This window comes from Oryx dammah, unplaced genomic scaffold (genome assembly GCF_014754425.2).
Source record: "Oryx dammah isolate SB20612 unplaced genomic scaffold, SCBI_Odam_1.1 HiC_scaffold_26, whole genome shotgun sequence".
NCBI classification, from domain to species: Eukaryota; Metazoa; Chordata; class Mammalia; order Artiodactyla; family Bovidae; genus Oryx; species Oryx dammah.
Genome location: NW_024070210.1, coordinates 853,790 through 872,775, shown reverse-complemented (window position 1 = coordinate 872,775; position 18,986 = coordinate 853,790). Strand labels below are relative to the sequence as shown.

The window sequence follows — 18,986 nt, the reverse complement described above, 5'->3', positions numbered from 1 at the left end:
TCTCTCTTCGTTGAATTCACCATGGAAGACAACTTGACCTGCAGTTTTCTTTATGGGAAGGTTTTTAATGATAAATTCAATTTCTTTCACTCATAATTCAGCCTCCCTGCTCCACCCTCAAAGCCCCTACTCAGCTGTGCAGGGCAAGGGGAAGGCTGGCTCTTGTCCCCTAGCGCTCTTAGAACTTTCCACGGTTCTGCAGCCTGGACCCAGCTAACCTACGGGGAGTGGGCCATCTATTCCTTCCTTGTGTCTCTCAGAGAATTTGTCTGTTTTCTATAAATGATCAAGTTTATTGGTGTTAAACTTGGTCATAATTTTCCCTTACATCCTTTTAATATCTATAGACCTATAGTGCCTCTTTTTTTATCTGGATATTGATAATTTGTATGTTCTCTCTTTTCTGGTTCATATTATTAATGGTTTACATAAATTTTATTGATCTTTACTAAGAATCCATTTGTGGTTTTATTAGTTTACTGTTTATCTGCTTTCTAGTTCACTAATTTCTGTTTTAATCTTTACTATTCCCTTCCTTCTGCTTATTTTGGTTTTAACTATGCTTATTTTTCTAGTTTCTTGAGCCAGAAATGTAGATCATTGCTTTGAAATTTTTCTCCTTTCTACTATAAGAATTTACTGTTATAAATTCTTCTATACATTTTGTTTTATATATATCATGAAGTTCTATTATTACACATACTTTTAAGATTATAATGTGTTATCGATGGGCTGACTCCTCTCATTCTATAACTCCTTTTATCTGCTGTAATAGTTCTTGCTCCTAATTCTACCTTATGATATAACACAGCCAGTCTAGTTTAGCTTTGATCATTGTTTGCATAGCGTGTAGTTTTACTTTTTGTGTACCTGTGTATTAACATTTAAATAGTTTCTTGCAGATAGCACATAGTTAGGTCTTACTTTTTTGTCCAGTCTGAAAATCTGCCTTTTAATTGGAGTGCTTAGACAATTTACATTAAATATAATCATTGATGTGACTGGAATCATCTTGTTAATTGCTTTGTATTGTCTCCTATGTTCTTTTTTTCTTCTCTTTTTTTTTTTTTGATTGATGATGCCATTTCATTTCCACTATCAGCTGGTTAATTATGTCTTTTTTTCCCTTATTTTTTAGTGGCTGCCCTAGGTTTTACAATATAGCTTTTCACAGCCTTTATCTAAATTATATTACACCAACTCATATATAGTATAAACACTTTGGGCTTCCCTTGTGGCTCAGCTGGTAGAGAATCCACCTGCGATGCAGGAGACCTGGGTTCAATTCCTGGGTTGGGAAGATCTCCTGGAGAAGGGAAAGGCTACCCACTCCAGCATTCTGGCCTGGATAGACTTCTGTTTCCTCCCCTGTCCTTTTTGCTATCATGGCCATGAATTTTACTTCTATGTTATAAATCCCACAAAACATCATTAATATTTTAGCTTAGGCAGTCAGTTGTCTTTTAAAGGCGTCCTATCCACCCTCAGTGTGGCGGTCCACGGTGCTCTCCACCCCGCCGCATGGGTCTGCAGGCCTCCTTGCTTGAAGAATCTCTCCCGCGTTTCCTGTCTGGCAGGTGTGCTGACGATGCATCCTGTCAAGTTTTTGTCGGTTCCAAAAAAGTATCTTGTCTTTCCAGCGTCTTCTAATTTGCATATTATCTTCTGAGAATGTCTTATATCGCTTATCTTTATTCTTCTGAATTTAAAGTTTCTCTTTCTCTGGTTGCCTTCAAGGCTTTTGTCCTTGATTTACAACAGTTTGACTATGATGTGTCTAAGTGTGTGTTTGTATTTATGCTGCTTGGGGCTCTCTGAGACTCTTGGATCTGAGATTCTTTGCTGTGCTTCAGTAATTCTGAAAACTTCTTAAGCATGTTCTCTCCAGATGTCTTTTCTCCCAGCTTTTCTCTCTTCTCCTCTTGGGGCAGTAGACACATGTGATGCTCCCACAGCTCCTGGATGCTCTGCTCGTCTCTCCCCACTCTTCCTTTTCCTTTTGTGTTTCATTTGAATGATCTCCAGCAACCTGTCTTCACATGAAAGTCTTCCTCGGCCGTGTCCGTGGCCGCGTCCTCGGCCGTGTCCTTGGCCGTGTCCTCGGTCGCGTTCAGTCGTCTGATAAGCTCTCAGAGAAGCTCTTTGTCTCCTACGTCATGTTTTGTTATTCCTAGCATTTCAGTTATATTTTTTCATAGTTTCCTTCTCCTTCCTGAAACTTCCATCTGTTCCTGCCTGTTACATATCTTTCCCACAATACTCTAGCATATAGCTCAAGGATATTTTAAAGCTCCTGTCTGAGAGTACCTGGGTCGTTCCTGGCTCGGTTGTTCCTGGCTCGGGTTCTCTGTATCACCCTTCACAGTGGTTTGTTTTATTCCTGGTGCTGTGCATGTGTATAAGTATTTTAGAATTTTCATTCAATGTGGATAGTTGTGCACAGAGAAATAAAGTGAGGTAGATAATATTCACATTTGAAAATGGGCGCTCCTTCTCTTTCTCAGGCCCTGAGTGTGGGGGGCCCGCGTCCGCCCAGTCAGCAGGTGGGCTGGGGTCGGGCTTCCTTGTTTCTACAGTTGCTTCCCAGGCGCCACAGGCCCCACTTCCTGCGGCACGGCGGCGCTAACTCGCGCCCCGCTGGGGGCTGGGGTGCCGGGGGCTCCCCGTGCTTCTGTCCCGCCCGCAGTGCTGAGCCGGCTCTGTCTGCTCCTGCTCGGAGCGGGCTTCCCCCACACTCACGCCCCCTCCCGGCAGGGCTGTGCTGCTGCCCACCGCCTGGCGCTGTGCTTGTCGAGTGACTGTGCTGGGTCGGGGCAAGTCTTGGCTCTCCGGGTTAGGAAGCGTCTGTCCACCAGAACCTCAGGAATGGGGCTCTCCACCAGGCCCTTTCCAGCGTCTCTCTCCCAGCCCCTAGAACCCCTCCTGGGAGAGGAGGCACCTCACTTCCACCGCCAGACACCGTCTCAGCGTGATCACTTTCCCGGAGCCCAGGCTCAGCACAAACTGAAGCCTCTATCATCACCCGCTTCGTATAGAGTTGGCCCTGCTCTCCCCACGGGTTCCACGCCTATAGACGCTGGGGGATGACTGCAGTGGTCCATCTTATATAAGGGGCTTGGCCATCAGAGGATGCTGGAATCCACAGGGGGCCCTGGAGGCAATGCCCGCCGATACCGAGGGGCTGACCGCGCTGGCGTCCAGTCCACCATCCAAATCAGACGCCGCGGGCTGAGCCCTGACGCCCTGGTGCTCCCTCGCACCTGATCTATTACCATTCCCCTCCTAATTATTTCTCAAGTGTGTGCATACATCCATTTCCACAACTACAGCCGTCATCACTGCCTATCAGATTTCTAATAGCCTCCTAGACGGCCTCCACATCCTCTCTAGCTCCTTAACCTCCTCTCCACCCTCCACAAGCAGCTGGATACTTTTGATAACAAACACACCCTGGATAGTTTTTATAACAACCTGGATCGTGTGACTCTCGGGCGCTTTCTCATCCTCCTCCGCTCGGTGGTCGCTTCTCGGAAGGGCCTGCCCAGCCCGCTGCCATAAAGCAGACCTGTCTCTACCACTCCCTCTCACAGCGTCCCGTTCTCTTCCTCTGTGCATTTATCAATGTACTTTTCACTTCATTATCGGCTTCTCCGTCCGGAGCTGCAACTTCTGCAAGGCCAGGGGCCATGTCTACCCCATTTACTAACAATTCAGAGTGTACCTCAGCGTCTGATGCAGGGTAAGCATTCACTACACACAGTAAATGTAGTGAATGAATCAAATACACAGTAAATAAATGAGTGAGTACATTTGCAGGGACAGTAAGAAATGCAGGGAAAAATGCAATAAGAAAATAACCTAGTATGCACTGGGCGCTCTGTAGGCACACAGGCTGCCTCATTAATTCCCCCACAAAAACCCGCTGAAACACACACTGTTACTTCTTTTTTACTGAAGAGGAAACTAAGACTTTGTTCCACTGAGCAAGTTGCCCAAATCACATCGCTAACAAGGGCTAGGGCTGGTGTTGAAACTCAGGTCCACCCGACTCTGCAGTCCAGCTCCTCCCCCTTTGTTCTGTTAATCTCTGTTTGCTTGCAGAACAAAGTCCAAAAGACAAGAGGTCAGAACTGCCAGGATGAGGCAGGATGAGAAAAACACAAGGGGGAAGACAGAGGGACTAGCTCAGCTCGGACTTTGCCCTGAAGTCTAAGCATCTCAGATTTAATCCCTTCCTCACACAGAGCCTCTAACACACGGGTCTGGGCAGGAGCGTTGTCTGGCAGCATCGAAGCCACCACTCGTTCTGTGCATAAACACTTGCCTGCGAGAGGACTGCTGACAAGTATCCTTAACAAGTACAGCCTGCTTTGGCAGAAGCACACACCCAATGCCTGAGGAAGCGTGAAAGCAAGCGGCCAGGGCCAGTGATTTTAGGTCAAAAGGCCCAGGGCCAAGGTCTGGTTCTGACAGTCCTCACCATGTGTGGACTCAGGATGAATCCTTTGATCTCTCAGACGTTCATCGTTTTCATCTGAATAATGGGGATAATAATACATTCTTACATTGTGAACTGCAAGCGGAAAGCTCAACGAGCACACAGACATTAAAATCCTTATTGGAGATCTAATAAAGTATTGCCTTCAAGCAGGAACAAAACAAGGATACTCTCCACTGCCTTTACATTACCACAGCTTTAAGAAAGTCTGGAGATAGCGCGTGAAAGAGAGGTAAGGTGGAAAATCCAGAATGGAAGAAAGACCAAGAACAAAAGTCTTTCCTTGGCCATATGTTCGTATTCTTAGAAAAATGGGAAGAATCCAGCATTGTGGCTAATCGTCCTGTATGGCTATGTTTGCCAGCCTTCAGGTTCGGCTCAGGGGTCATCTCTTCCAGGAGCTATCTCTGAACTTCCACGCTGGTCTGAGGCCCTGCTTTGGGCTTGCAGAATTCTCTGAGGGTCCCCACGAAGCAACCCACACACTGTTTATGGACCAGTGTGCTCAGAAAACACTAAGTTTCCTAAGGTCACACTCTATGGTTAATTCATTTTCCAGCCCCTGGGTCAAGAACAGTAGAACAAAGGAGGCACTTATTAAATACTTTTGTAATTGAACTGAAAAAAAATCAAAGTCTTGTTTTATGTTAAAAAAGAAAGAAAAAAATGATACTATACACAAAGCAATACAAACAGAAAAGACCTGGGAGTATAATAAATCTACTGAAATCTGTAAAACAAAAGGTCTTGCAAAATGGAAGGAGGTACCATGGTCACAGATGAGTGAAGACTAAAAGTAATTCTCCAAACCAATGTATAAAGTTAATAAAAATTCAACCAAGTCCCAACAGAATTTTTCTAGAAGCAAATTATTCTAAAATACATTTAGAAGTATCAACAGAAAAGGACAAAGGATATCCTAAAAAATAAGTAGAAGACACTCCTTGGAAGGAAAGTTAAGACCAACCTAGACAGTATATTGAAAAGCAGAGACATTACTTTGTCAACAAACATCCGTCTAGTCAAGGCTATGGTTTTTCCTCTATGGATGTATGGATGGGAGAGTTGGACTGTGAAGAAAGCTGAGCACCAAAGAATTGATGCTTTTGAACTGTGGTGTTGGAGAAGACTCTTGAGAGTCCCTTGGACTGCAAGGAGATCCAACCAGTCCATTCTGATGGAGATCAGCCCTGGGATTTCTTCGGAAGGAATGATGCTGAAGCTGAAACTCCAATACTTTGGCCACCTGATGCGAAGAGTTGACTCATTGGAAAAGACTCTGATGCTGGGAGGGATTGGGGGCAGGAGGAGAAGGGGACGACAGAGGATGAGATGGCTGGATGGCATCACCGACTCAATGGACATGAGTCTGAGTGAACTCCGGGAGTTTGTGATGGACAGGGAGGCCTGGAGTGCTGCAATTTATGGGGTCCCAAAGAGTCGGACACGACTGAACTGAACTGAACTGAACTGAATCCTTTCAGATGTTAAAACATACCATAAAGAAGTACTTAGTAAATAGTGTCATGCTGGTTCAGTATAAAATTAGCAGAATAAAACAGGAAAGCCAGAAATGACTACTGTGTCTAAAATTTTACTAATGACTTAAAATACATAACAGAAAATATGAAAATGGAAAGATAACATCTTCTTAAAGTGGCACTGAAATTTGAGGAAAACATTAATTTGGAGTCATATCTAATGTTACACACAAAAATAAATCTCTCCAAGAAGATTTTGGAAATTGAAAGTTCTTTTTAAAAAATATGGAAAATGGCCAAAAACTTTTTAAAGGCTAGAGAAGAGTTATCCCAGTATTTCAGCTTTAAAACTATGAAATAAATGTAATAAAAAGATAATCAGATTCAACTGTTATATACAGATTTAAAATTTATGAACAATTTAAAAATGGAAAATTACTGATTGGGAAATTATTCAGAGCAAACTTGATAAAGGGTTAACATACTTATGATGTAAAAGCTTTATTCAAATTATAAGAATAATACAAAATCCAAAAATCAGACAGAAAGTATAAAGAGACAAAAAAAGAAATATAACAAGGTTAAACATACAGTTATCACGTGACCTAGCAATCCTACTCCCAGGAATATACTCAAGAAATATGAAAACATCTGTCCACACAAAATGTTATATGCAAATAGTTATAGCAGCATTATTATAACAGCCCAAAGTAGAAACCATCCACACGATAAATGATAAAATGATGAAAGCATAAACACAGTGTAGCATATCCTTACAGCAGCACAGTGTTTGGCTTAAAAAGAAATGAAGTAGCGATATGTGCCGCAACATGGACGGAACACGGTGCTAAGCCAGAGAAGCCAGTCAAAACAGACCCTACGCCACAAGATGTGATTTATGGGGAAACGCCAGCACTGCAAGTCTGTAGAGACTGCGGAAAGTGGCGGCGAACGGGTGCAGGGTTTCTTTGGGGGTGACGAAAATGTTCTGGAATTAAATACTGGTGATGATTACACAACTCGGCGACAACTGGAAACCGCGGAGTGGAACGCTTTAAATGGACAGATTCTGTGGTGTGTGAATGGTGTCTCAATAATGCTGCGATTTAAATTAATAAAGAAAAGAGGGCTAAAAGCAAGTAGATGGAAAGACTTTTAGCCTGACTAATAGGGAATGCAGAGCAAAAGTGCAAGGTACAGTTTTTACCCAGCACATTGGCAAAGGAACTTTGAAACAAATGTAACCCTGTCAAGACTGCAAAGCAGCCACTACCCTTCTGCACTGCCAAAGGCAGGAGAGGTCAGTGTGACTCGCAGAAAGCGACTGCGCGCCCCTTGCAGTAACGAGAATGTTAGCAATGTCCCCACTTCCGGGAACGGGCCCTTGGGAAACAATGGAAAGCAAAGGAAACGCTGCCTGAAGGAAGGTGACGTCACAGGTTAGGACTATAAAGACAGCTTATAAAACAGGCTATCCCCGGGTCTAAGTGAATTACATCACAGAGGCCATCCCCTTAGTAACGTATTATATAGGCATGAAAATAAAGTTTTTTTTGTTTGTTTTTGGTTTTGGAAAAGATTTTTTTGATGCAGACCATTTCTAAAGTCTTTACTGAATTTGTTGCAGTGTTGCACCTGTGTTATGTTTTGGGTTTTGGCCACCAGGCAGGAAGGCCCTTCGCCCCCCGACCCCAGATCAAACCTGCGCCCTCTTCCTTGGAAGGCGAAGTCTTCACCACTGGATGGCTAGGGAGCACCCCTCTTGGAAGTCTGGACATAATGTTGACTGCAAAAAGACAGACACAGAGCCCTTTAACGCCATAAAATTACGAGGCAGACTGACAAGAGCGTATAGCAAGTTAAAATCAGCTCCGCTCTCTTCGGGTTTCTAGGCTTAAGCGTGTCACAGCCGCCCTTCCCAGCCGGGCAGGCGGCAGGCTCAGAGGCGGAACAGCATCCTGGCCGGTTGCTTGGCGTCTCCCTGAGGCAGCGCTTTCTTCGGACGTGCCGAGAAGCCTGCTCAGGCTGCAGGGAGCAGGCGGGGAGGGAGCGGCCGCTCGGGCTGGAAGGCCCCAGGCGCAGCCAGGCGCCCGCGCCAGCCCCTGCCTTCCCGGCAGCGCCACCGAGGACTTCTGCCAGGGCCTCTGCGTCACTTCCAGACACACAGTGGCCTTGGTCTAGTGCAGCTGTGAAGCCGCCGCCCCCGCCTGTCACCGCGCCCTCCTGCACGGAGGCCTGAGCCCCCGGGGCGGGCCACGTGGCCAGGGCACGACCCCAAGGAGCCGGCCCGCGCCGTCCACGCACCGGCTGTTTCTTCTCCAAACTCCAGGGCTGGAGCAGCCCATGAAGGGATCTGTGGGTGTCCCGTAACTCAGCCTGAACTTCTTTCCTAAAACGGGGTGTAAAGGAATGAACCGTCAGCAGGTCAAGTTCCACCCGGGCACAGCTCCTGCTCAAGAAAGCCAGCCGCGGCCGGCCGATGCACGCCGAGGACAGACAGGTGATTCCCCGGCCAAAAGCAGGGCTCGTGTTACTAACGGAGGGTGAGGGGGAAGTCATCTTTATTCCTATCGGGCAGAAGCAGGCAAGTCTAGTCACTGTTGGCCTAACGCCACCATCTGAAGGTAAACTAATCAATGCCACTCCCTGTCACTTCCAACTATTCTAGTTTGATCCAGTTATTCTATATGCAGAATTCTGAAGGGATCTTTGATTCCCCTTTGGAGAACAAACTGTCAGAGAAGATTATTAGCAGACGTCTCCGTGATGTGACAAGGACGACTCTGAACAAACACTCGGTGCGCGGCTCTCAGGCACGCCGCGCTCCTGCGGCCCCGCCTCCACGCTTGGAACCAGCAGAGCGGCTCCTCCGGGCAGAGCCCTGTCACACTGGTGGAAAGCACTGGAGGCCCGCTGGCTTCCCCCCCGAGACAAGGCAGGCGGTATTAACCCTGCCGTGAGGGTGGAAAGCTGAAGCTCACAGATATAAACGACTGGGCTAAGGTCAAAGGGCCAGGTGAACAGAGATTCAGAACCCAGCTATGATGGGGACTCCAGGCAAGATGCTGTCCATTAGCTTCCAGACAAAAACACAAAACCAGCTTCTGAAAAAATTACTCAGTAAGTATGAACTCCTTATTACCAAATTCAGACTGAAACTGAAGAAAGTAGGGGAAACCGCTAGACCATTCAGGTATGACCTAAATCAAATCCCTTATGATTATACAGTGGAAGTGAGAAATAGATTGAAGGGCCTAGATCTGATAGATAGAGTGCCTGATGAACTATGGAATGAGGTTCCTGACATTGTACAGGAGACAGGGATCAAGACCATCCCCATGGAAAAGAAATGCAAAAAAGCAAAATGGCTGTCTGGGGAGGCCATACAAATAGCTGTGAAAAGAAGAGAGGCGAAAAGCAAAGGAGGAAAGGAAAGATATAAGCATCTGAATGCAGAGTTCCAAAGAATAGCAAGAAGAGAGAAGAAAGCCTTCCTCAGTGATCAATGCAAAGAAACAGAGGAAAACAACAGAATGGGAAAGACTAGAGATCTCTTCAAGAAAATTAGAGATACCAAGGGAACATTTCATGCAAAGATGGGCTCAATAAAGGACAGAAATGGTCTGGACCTAACAGAAGCAGGAGATATTAAGAAGAGGTGGCAAGAATACACAGAAGAACTGTACAAAAAAGAGCTTCATGACCCAGATGATCACGATGGTGTGATCACTCACCTAAAGCCAGACATCCTGGAATGTGAAGTCAAGTGGGCCTTAGAAAGCATCACTATGAACAAAGCCAGTGGAGGTGATGGAATTCCAGTTGAGCTGTTTCAAATCCTGAAAGATGATGCTGTGAAAGTGCTGCACTCAATATGCCAGCAAATTTGGAAAACTCAGCAGTGGCCACAGGACTGGAAAAGGTCAGTTTTCATTCCAATTCCAAAGAAAGGCAATGCCAAAGAATGCTCAAACTACCGCACAGTTGCACTCATCTCACACACTAGTAAAGTAATGCTCAAAATTCTCCAAGCCAGGCTTCAGCAATACATGAACCGTGAACTCCCTGATGTTCAAGCTGGTTTTATAAAAGGCAGAGGAACCAGAGATCAAATTGCCAACATCCGCTGGATCACGGAAAAAGGAAGAGAGTTCCAGAAAAACATCTATTTCTGCTTTATTGACTATGCCAAAGCCTTTGACTGTGTGGATCACAATAAACTGTGGAAAACTCTGAGAGAGAGATGGGAATACCAGACCACCTGACCTGCCTCTTGAGAAACCTGTATGCAGGTCAGGAAGCAACAGTTAGAACTGGACATCAAACAACAGACTGGTTCCAAACAGAAAAAGGAGTACGTCAAGGCTGTATATTGTCACCCTGCTTATTTAACTTACATGCAGAGGACATCATGAGAAACGCTGGAATGGAAGAAACACAAGCTGGAATCAAGATTGCCGGGAGAAATATCAATCACCTCAGATATGCAGATGACACCACCCTTAGGGCAGAAGTAAAGAGGAGCTAAAAAGCCTCCTGATGAAAGTGAAGGAGGAGAACAAAAAAGTTGGCTTAAAGCTCAACACTCAGAAAACGAAGATCATGGCATCCAGTCCCATCACTTCATGGGAAATAGATGGGGAAACAGTGGAAACAGTGTCAGACTTTTTTGGGGGGGGGCTCCAAAATCACTGCAGATGGTGACTGCAGCCATGAAATTAAAAGACGCTTACTCCTTAGAAGAAAAGTTATGACCAACCTAGATAGCATATTCAAAAGCAGAGACATTACTTTGCCGACTAAGGTCCATCTAGTCAAGGCTATGGTTTTTCCAGTGGTCATGTATGGATGTGAGAGTTGGACTGTGAAGAAGGCTGAGCGCCGAAGAATTGATGCTTTTGAACTGTGGTGTTGGAGAAGACTCTTGAGAGCCCCTTGGACTGCAAGGAGATCCAACCAGTCCATTCTGAAGGAGATCAACGCTGGGATTTCTTTGGAAGGACTGATGCTAAAGCTGAAGCTCCAGTACTTTGACCACCTCATGCGAAGAGTTGACTCATTGGAAAAGACTCTGATGCTGGGAGGGATTGGGGGCAGGAGGAGAAGGGGACGACCCAGGATGAGATGGCTGGATGGCATCACTGACTCGATGGACGTGAGTCTGAGTGAACTCCGGGAGTTGGTGATGGACAGGGAGGCCTGGCGTGCTGCAGTCCATGGGGTCGCAAAGAGTCGGACACGACTGAGCGCCTGAACTGAACTGAATTAAAATTATTGAACATTTTACATAAAACAGCATTTTTAAAATACTCTATATTTCTACGTAAATATCTGAAATCTTCGAGGGTTGGGAAAGATCCCGCTGCCAGGGGACACAGGAACGGATAATGCCAGCAAAACGAACACTGACCGGGCTTCCCTGGTGGCTCAGTGGTAAAGAATCCACCTGCCAGTACAGGAGACAGAGGTTCTATCCCTGAGTCGGGAAGATCCCCTAGAGGACAGAAGGATACAGCCCCTCCAGTGTCCTTGCCTGAGAAATCCCATGGACAGCGGAGCCTGGCGGGCTACAGTCCACAGGGTCGCAGAGAGCCGGACACAACTGGGCGACTAAAGAACAGCAAGCAACCAGCCCCGGGACGCACGCGAGCTGACCCGGCTCACGCGCACGGCAGCCGCAGAGCGATTCTTCCCGCTGCTTTGACAGCTGAGGATTCGAGGGCAGCACAGGGAGGCTGAGCAGCTTCCCCGGGACCCCGCAGCTGCAGGGGGGCCAGGCCAGGGTTCCAGGCAGGGCCGGTCAGTGCCCTGCGCCCTGCTGCCCGTCACAGCACACGCCAGCCACCAGCGGGGAAGGGCCAGCCCTGCGCGGAGAGCCTCTGCCCTTCAGGGAGCAGACAAGGCAACACCACTGTGCACACCCGCTTCCAGAAAAGCTCGGAATGAGGCTGCGTCAGAACCGCAGACCGGCGGCTGCAGATTATGAAGACCCATTTTCCACAGCATTCCCATCTGTCCTCAAACGCTCTCCTCCAGTCTCGTCCTTGCTAGTGAGTGGTAGTGACAGCCAACACTAATAAGTAAAATGCCCAGAGGTTCTGGCACACAGAAGTTGCTTCGCTACGGAATGGCTGGGAAACGAGGGGGAAGCCACTGCAAGGCTGCCTTTGCCCAGCAGAACAGGGCGTGTGGGGTTTCCTACTTGAAAGGGTCGCCTGCCCAGAAACGTAAAGCGCTATTTACCTAAGCTGGCCCCAGTCTTTTACTTCTTTCAGATTTTTTTCCCTAACATTTATTTTCAATTTAGCCTAATTCTTAAAAATTATTTAAGTTTAAAAAAAGGTCAAACAGGCAGCTTCTGCAGAGCACCCATTGTCTTGCCTCAAAAAAGCTCTTGAACATTCCCCAAGCCCCAGTGGCCACTTAAGGAAGGTCATCTTTCGTCCAGATTCTCATTAATCACAGATACTTTCTGAGTACCTACCACAGTCAAAACAGATGTCTGATTCATTCAGCCTCTCTCATTGCTAATATTGCAGCTTTCTGGGTCTGGGGTGGCCCAAAGTGGCATCTGATGAAAGAAAACTCATCCTGGAAAATCAGACTCAGAAATGGGGACGTCACCAACAAAGCCTGAAACTGAACCCTGAGCCAAGGGATGCTGCTTCCCCCACGCCCCTAAGAGCATGGCTTGCTTGGCCAAATACTTACTGAGCACTTTCTATATATAAGGGTGTAAGAACCATAGCATCCACGTTCATGGGCAGCAGGCTGGGATAATGAGGCGATGATGAACTAGGTATCAGAAGGGCTGAGTTCTGATCTAAGCTTTCCTGTGTGTCCTTGGGCTCTCCATTTCTGGGCCTCCATCTTCTTCTCACAGTCTAACATCCCGTGATCACTCTTTTCTCAAAATTATGAAAAAGATTTATTTTAAATCCCACAATTATATGGAAGAGGAACTAAAGAGCCTCTTGATGAAAGTGAAAGAGGAGAGTGAAAAAGTTGGCTTAAAACTCAAAATTCAAAAAATGAAGATCATGGCATCCTGTCCCATCACTTCATGGCAAATAGATGGGAAAACAGTGGAAACAGTGACAGACTTTATTTTGGGGCTCCAAAATCACTGCAGACGGTGACTGCAGCCATGAAATGAAAAGACACTTGCTCCTTGGAAGAAAAGCTATGACCAACTTAGACAGCATAATAAAAAGCAGAGACATTACTTTGCCAACAAAAGTTTGTCCAGTCAAAGCTATGGCTTTTCCAGTATTCATGTATGGATGTGAGAGTCAGACCATGAAGAAGGCTGAGAGCCGAAGAATTGATGCTTTGAACAGTGGTGCTAGAGAAGACTCTTGAGAGTCCCTTGGACTGCAAGGAGATCCAACCAGTCCACCCTAAAGGAAATCAGTCCTGAATATTCCTTGGAAGGACTAATGCTGAAGCTGAAACTCCAATATTTTGGCTACCTGATGCAAAAAACTGACTCACTGGAAAAGACCCTGACGCTGAGCAAGACTGAAGACAGAAGGAGAAGGGGACGACAGAGGATGAGATGGTTGGATGGTATCACCAACTCAACAGGCATGAGTTTGAGAAGCTCTGGGAGATGGTGAAGGACAGGGAAGCCTGGCGTGCTGCAGTCCACTGGTTGCGAAGAGTCGGACACAACTTAATGACTGAACAACAGCAAGGATTATATAAATCTCCTTGATGGTCGGGCTAAAGAACCCAGTGGTGAATAGGTGGTTCTAAATGAATACAGTAGGTGGTACACCCAGATCTGCCAACCCCCAAGTCACTAAAGACACACAGACGAACCTCCTTTCTCCAAGCCAGGAGGAGGTGGCTGTACCTTGACATCAGGAGTAAAGTACAAAATAAGGTCCCCTGAGTGTCAAGGACTGTGTGGGTCCACGAGAGCCACTTGGCTGGGGCAAGCAGACATCTCTGCTGCCAGGAACTGGCTATCAGGGAGGCAGATGGTGAAAATCGTGTGGATGTTAGAAGCAAGCTGCACGATCATTTCTCTAAAGATTGTATCATAAATTCTAAATAACAAATAATTCCTTTCTCACAGCAGACTTCTGACAGAACGACATCTTGGCAAGACAGCCAGATATCTTCCTGAATTCCTGGACATCGTGAACTACGGTTTGTACCCTATCCTGGCATGAGCCGGGCCAGACACCTCTCCCCGGGCCCTCTCCCCGCTTCTCTGAAGCTCTCACCTTGCCTGATCCTGAAAGGTAATTCTGATCCTCACCACACACACCAACACATTACAAAAAGGAAATTACTTCTAGTCTGTACATTTACAAAAGAACAAAAACTATCAAGACCTTGGTAGTCCTTCTCTATTCTGATCCCTGGGGGCTCAGACGGTTAAGAACCTGCCAGCAGAGGAGGAGACCTGGGCTTGATCCCTCCTTGATCCTCCCAGGAGGATCCCCTGGAGAAGGAAATGGCAACTCACTCTAATACTCTTGCCCAGAGAATTCCATGGACAGAGGAGCCTGGCGGGCCACAGTCCACGGGGTCAGAAAGAGTCGGACATGACTGAGCGACTAACATTCTAACCCTTAAGCAGACAGAGAGCCCATAAATGGATGGGAAACAAGACTGTGACCAAACCCAGAGTCTCACAGAATTTCTAGTCACTTCAAACAATCTCGCAGGAAACACTTCTGAGTCTGAAGGGGGAAATATCAGGATCGAGCCGTGGTGAGAACACCAGGAAACGCTGGGAGGGCCAGACATGGCTAGGAACTGCTGCTCTTGGTAAAATGTGTCATTTTTGCAGGAATGGGATACGTCCCGGCATCTGGGTTAAGTGTCTATTGACACGGCCTTTTACAGTCCCCACAGGAACTCCATGAAGTGGACACCCATTATCTTGCTCCTTTTCCAGATGGGAAATCGAGGCTGAGACGTGAAGGAGTAACCACAAAGGGCAGAGCTAAAAGACAGGGATCCTTCTAAACAGGAGCTGCCCACACCTCGCAAGCCTCAGCCAGCCTTCAGCTTCCTCGGCCTGAGGGCGCGCACTCAGGGCCCCCTGGCTCACGTGTTCTCTGCTCACGCGGCCCCTTGCTCTCACGTTCTCTGCTCACGTGGCCCCTTGCTCACGCATTCTCTGCTCACGTGCCCCTTGCTCACGTGTTTTCTGCTCACGTGGCCCTCTGATCAGCTGTTGGTTTCATTCTCCACCTCATCAGTGAACCACTGACTGTTGGGAGTAATCCATCCCAGATGAGCTGGGGGTCCACCACCTGCTCCCACGTTGGTGGAGAGTCCCCACAGACCTCTGGCATGACCACTGAGCCTCCCAAACCCCAGATGTACTCTGCGTTGGTACACAGTCCATGAACAGAGTCCATGTACATACAAATACAGCTCAACCTGTTTCGCCTAAGAGAACAGGGGTGATCAGCCAGCTTCAGGGCTCTGAGGGCATAAATAGGTGTATACTGTCATTTCTGTTCAGAGGATGTTAAAGTGCTTCCCAAACACTGAGCTGCTGATTTTCACAAGGAGCCACATTCACCAGCGTGTTCTCCTTAGTGTTTAAGAATGTAAGCAAAGCTTTGCACCCGGAGACAGGCACGTTGAAGGCTTCCAGAGGCTGATCACAGTTCTGTGTGATGTGGTTTGAAATGTTAAGATATTACCAGCTGAATACACCCATGCTCCTCACTCACCCTTTCTATCTCCTGGAGGTACAGGAGGGCGATGTCCCCCGCCTTCTCATAGCACGTGATGATGTCCTGCTCCCGATCCACGCGGAGACCACCGGGAGAAGAAGAAACAGGCAACTTCTCTAAACAAAGTCCTAAAAAAAATCAACATACAAAAACTGGGTAAGTTGTCTTTTAGGGGACTTAATTTTTTAGTATACTCTAGAGAGCCAGATACTATGGGCGAAGCAGATTCTCTGCCCTCTCTAAGGACAAAATGGAACATCAAAACAGAACACCAGAAAGAAAATCCAGAGGTTACGGATCAAAGAGGCCCCTCAGTATATGGAAAGCACCATTTCACTCTGACATCCAGGTTGAGAATTTGATCAGGTACTTCACCAGGATCCCATTCAGACCTAACAGAGCTTCTCATTCAACCACGCCCCAAGATCCTTAAAGAATTTCATAAGTAAGTATAGTGAGGCTAGGGCTTCTGAGGTGGCTCAGCCGTAAAGAATCCACCTGCCAAGCCGGAGACATGGGTTCAATCCCTGGGTTGGGAAGATCCCCTAGAGGAGAGCACGGCAACCCACTCCAGTGTTCTTGCCTGGGAAGTCCCAGTGGACAGGAGAGCCTGGCAGGCTACAGTCCATGGGGTCACAAACAGTCAGACACGACCAAGCTACAAAGCAACAAACAACACAGCTAGGCGAACAGCACAAAGCAAGCTAAAGAATATCTAGTATCTTCTACAATGTACGCTTAACCAATTGAATAGAAAGCATTTCTAAATGCACGCAGGAGCCAGGAGTCAGTCACCAGGAGAATCTTCCAACTCTCGGCCTAGATTTCTGCAGTAACAACACTCCAGACCAGCTCTCAGTTCCAGGCCAAGAAAACACCCAGAACCTTGCAGTCTGGGCCCTTCTTTGGAGATAGAGGAGATACCCCTTGCCAAGAGAGAGTTCAGGCCTGCGATGGGGTAGGAAAGCATGAAAGGCTGAAAAATGACAATGCCGAGAGGAGCAGCTGTTGCCTGAACCCAGCACCAAACTCAGCCGCTGTCCTGGGCAACCAGCCCGGGCCCGTCAGGCTCTGGGTCTCCGCCTGCAAGTGGAGGCAGAGGGGGAGCCCCGCGGGGAGGGTTTGCACTGCGCCGAGCGCCCTGGGATACTGGGGGACACACACCGTGCACACGCACCACTCCCTGCAGGAGTGTGAGAGAGGCGTCCACACCGACAGAGCCAGGACCTGCAACCGGAAGGGGCCGGAGAGGCTTCCTGGCAAACGCTCTCATTTCATAGATGAAGAAGCTGAGAACCACCGAGGGAAAGTAGGAGATTTGCCCCAAACCTGACAGGCAGTTCACAGCACAACAGAGGTCAGAGCCCGGTCTTCAGCCTCCAAAGCTCCTCCTCCTGCCTACTAAGGGAGCCGCTGACTTTCAGAGTAGGGACCACTGCAGAGAGGGACCAGACGAGCCCAAGGGCAGCAAGTGACCCGGAGTCCCTGCGCATCACTGTGAGAACGGGCCCCTCCCAACTGCCCTTAACAAACGACCACAGTCCCCTGGCTGTCGAAGGTGACGGGAGACGCCATGCTCCACGGGAAGGAGAAAAAGCACTTCCATCCGCAGGGAGCCAACCCAGGACGGCCTGCCTGGGAGCTTAGGGGTGACAACTTTGTCACAGAAGGTGTGGACCAGCCAAAGATTTTGCTACAGGCTAACAAAGATTTATTGAGGTGGAACTGGCACATTAAAAACTGCCCAATGTTTCATCGTGATTTCTGTTGTTTTATTTATTTTTTATTAACGGAAGTCCATCGTTTACATCAGGGTTCACTCTCTGCGCTGTGCAGGTCTATGTTTTAGCAAACAGAGCATCATGTTTCCACAATCACAGTATCATACTGATACCATCGAACCAATTCAGGCCCTAAAAACAGGCTCTAGTCCTCTAGCCCTCCTCCTGAGCCCTGGCAACCGCTCATCTTTTCACTGTCTCTACAGTTTGGCTTTGTGCAGAATATCATAGAATTGCAATCGTACAGTATGTAGACTTTTCAGACTGGCTTCGTTCGCTTGGAAAGATGCTGTTAAGGTCCCCCATGTCTTTTTGTAGGCAGATAGCTAATTTCCTTTTGTTGCTAAGTAATATTCCGTTTATTCATTCATCTATTTCAAGGCATCATGGTTGCTTACAAGTTTGGGAGACTATGGGTAAAGCTGCTATAAACATTCACGTGCAGGATTTTGGGTGCTCAACTCCATTGGGTAAATACCAGGAAGAGGAACTGGTGGATTGTATGGTAAGAACGTGTTGGTGAGAAATATCTAAGTAAATCTATTTCATTTACAAATAGCTTTGTAAGAACAAATATTACTTTTAGCTTTGTAAGAAACTACTAAACTAGTTGTCTTCCAAAGTGGCTGTACTATTTTGCATTCCTACCAGCAACGACTGAGAGCCCCTATTGCTCAGCGTCCTTGCCAGCATTCGCTGATAGCAGCTTTTGAATGTTAGTCCCCTGATATGTACAGTGTGTCCCACTGCTGTTTTAATTGGCAGCTTCCTACGGACATGTGAGATCTAGTTTTTAATGCTTACTTGCCGTCTGTAAACCTTCTTTGGTCAAATGTCTGGTCAGATCTATTTCATTTTGTCAGAAAGATTGAGTCGTTTGTTTTCTTACTGTTGAGTTCTGAGTTCTTTATATATTTTGAATACAAGTTCTTTATCAGATATCTATTTTGCAAATATTTTCTGTCTGTGACTTCATTTTCTAAACAGTGTCTTTCACAGAACAAAGGTTGCTACTTTCCTTAAAGTTCAACCTGTCAATTTTTTTTTCATGGATTGTGTTTTTGGTGTAGTCGCTAAAATGCCACTACTAAACCCAAGGTCACTTAGACTTTCCCTTGTGTTATCTTCCAGAAGTTTTATTTAGTTTGGAATTCAGATTTAGGTTTACAATCCACTGTGAGTTAATATCTATGAAAGGTACAAGGATTTTGTCCATATATACACATATATTTAGCATGTGGATGTCCATTTTTCAGCACTATTTGCTGAAGAGACTACCTTTCCCTCATTGAATTGCCTTTGTTCCTTTGCCAAAAATCAGTTGATGACAGTTGAGTGGGTCTTTCTCTGGGCTCTCTATTCTGTTTCATTAATTTTTTAAAATACTTATTTATTTGGCTGCATTGGACCTCGTAGTTGAGGCTGACGAGGCCCTTGTTGCATCACGTGGCATCTTCGTTGCAGGTCACAGGCTCCCTGGTGGTGGCTCACAGGCTCCCTGGTGGTGGCTCACAGGCTC

General features: G+C 46.8%; 1 protein-coding gene across 7 annotated transcripts in view; it reads right to left on the bottom strand.

The window, feature by feature from the left end:
* The window catches only part of TTC7B (tetratricopeptide repeat domain 7B), a 240,733-nt gene that overhangs the window by 181,302 nt on the left and 40,445 nt on the right, over window positions 1–18,986 (bottom strand). For all 7 annotated transcript variants that reach the window (XM_040227474.1, XM_040227473.1, XM_040227472.1 and 4 more), the window contains exon 3: window positions 15,684–15,814. Coding sequence is in view for 6 of the 7 variants with exons in the window: in XM_040227473.1 (XP_040083407.1) it covers window positions 15,684–15,814 (131 nt within the window). In the remaining variant the exon portion in view is untranslated. The remainder of the gene's footprint in view (window positions 1–15,683; window positions 15,815–18,986) is intronic.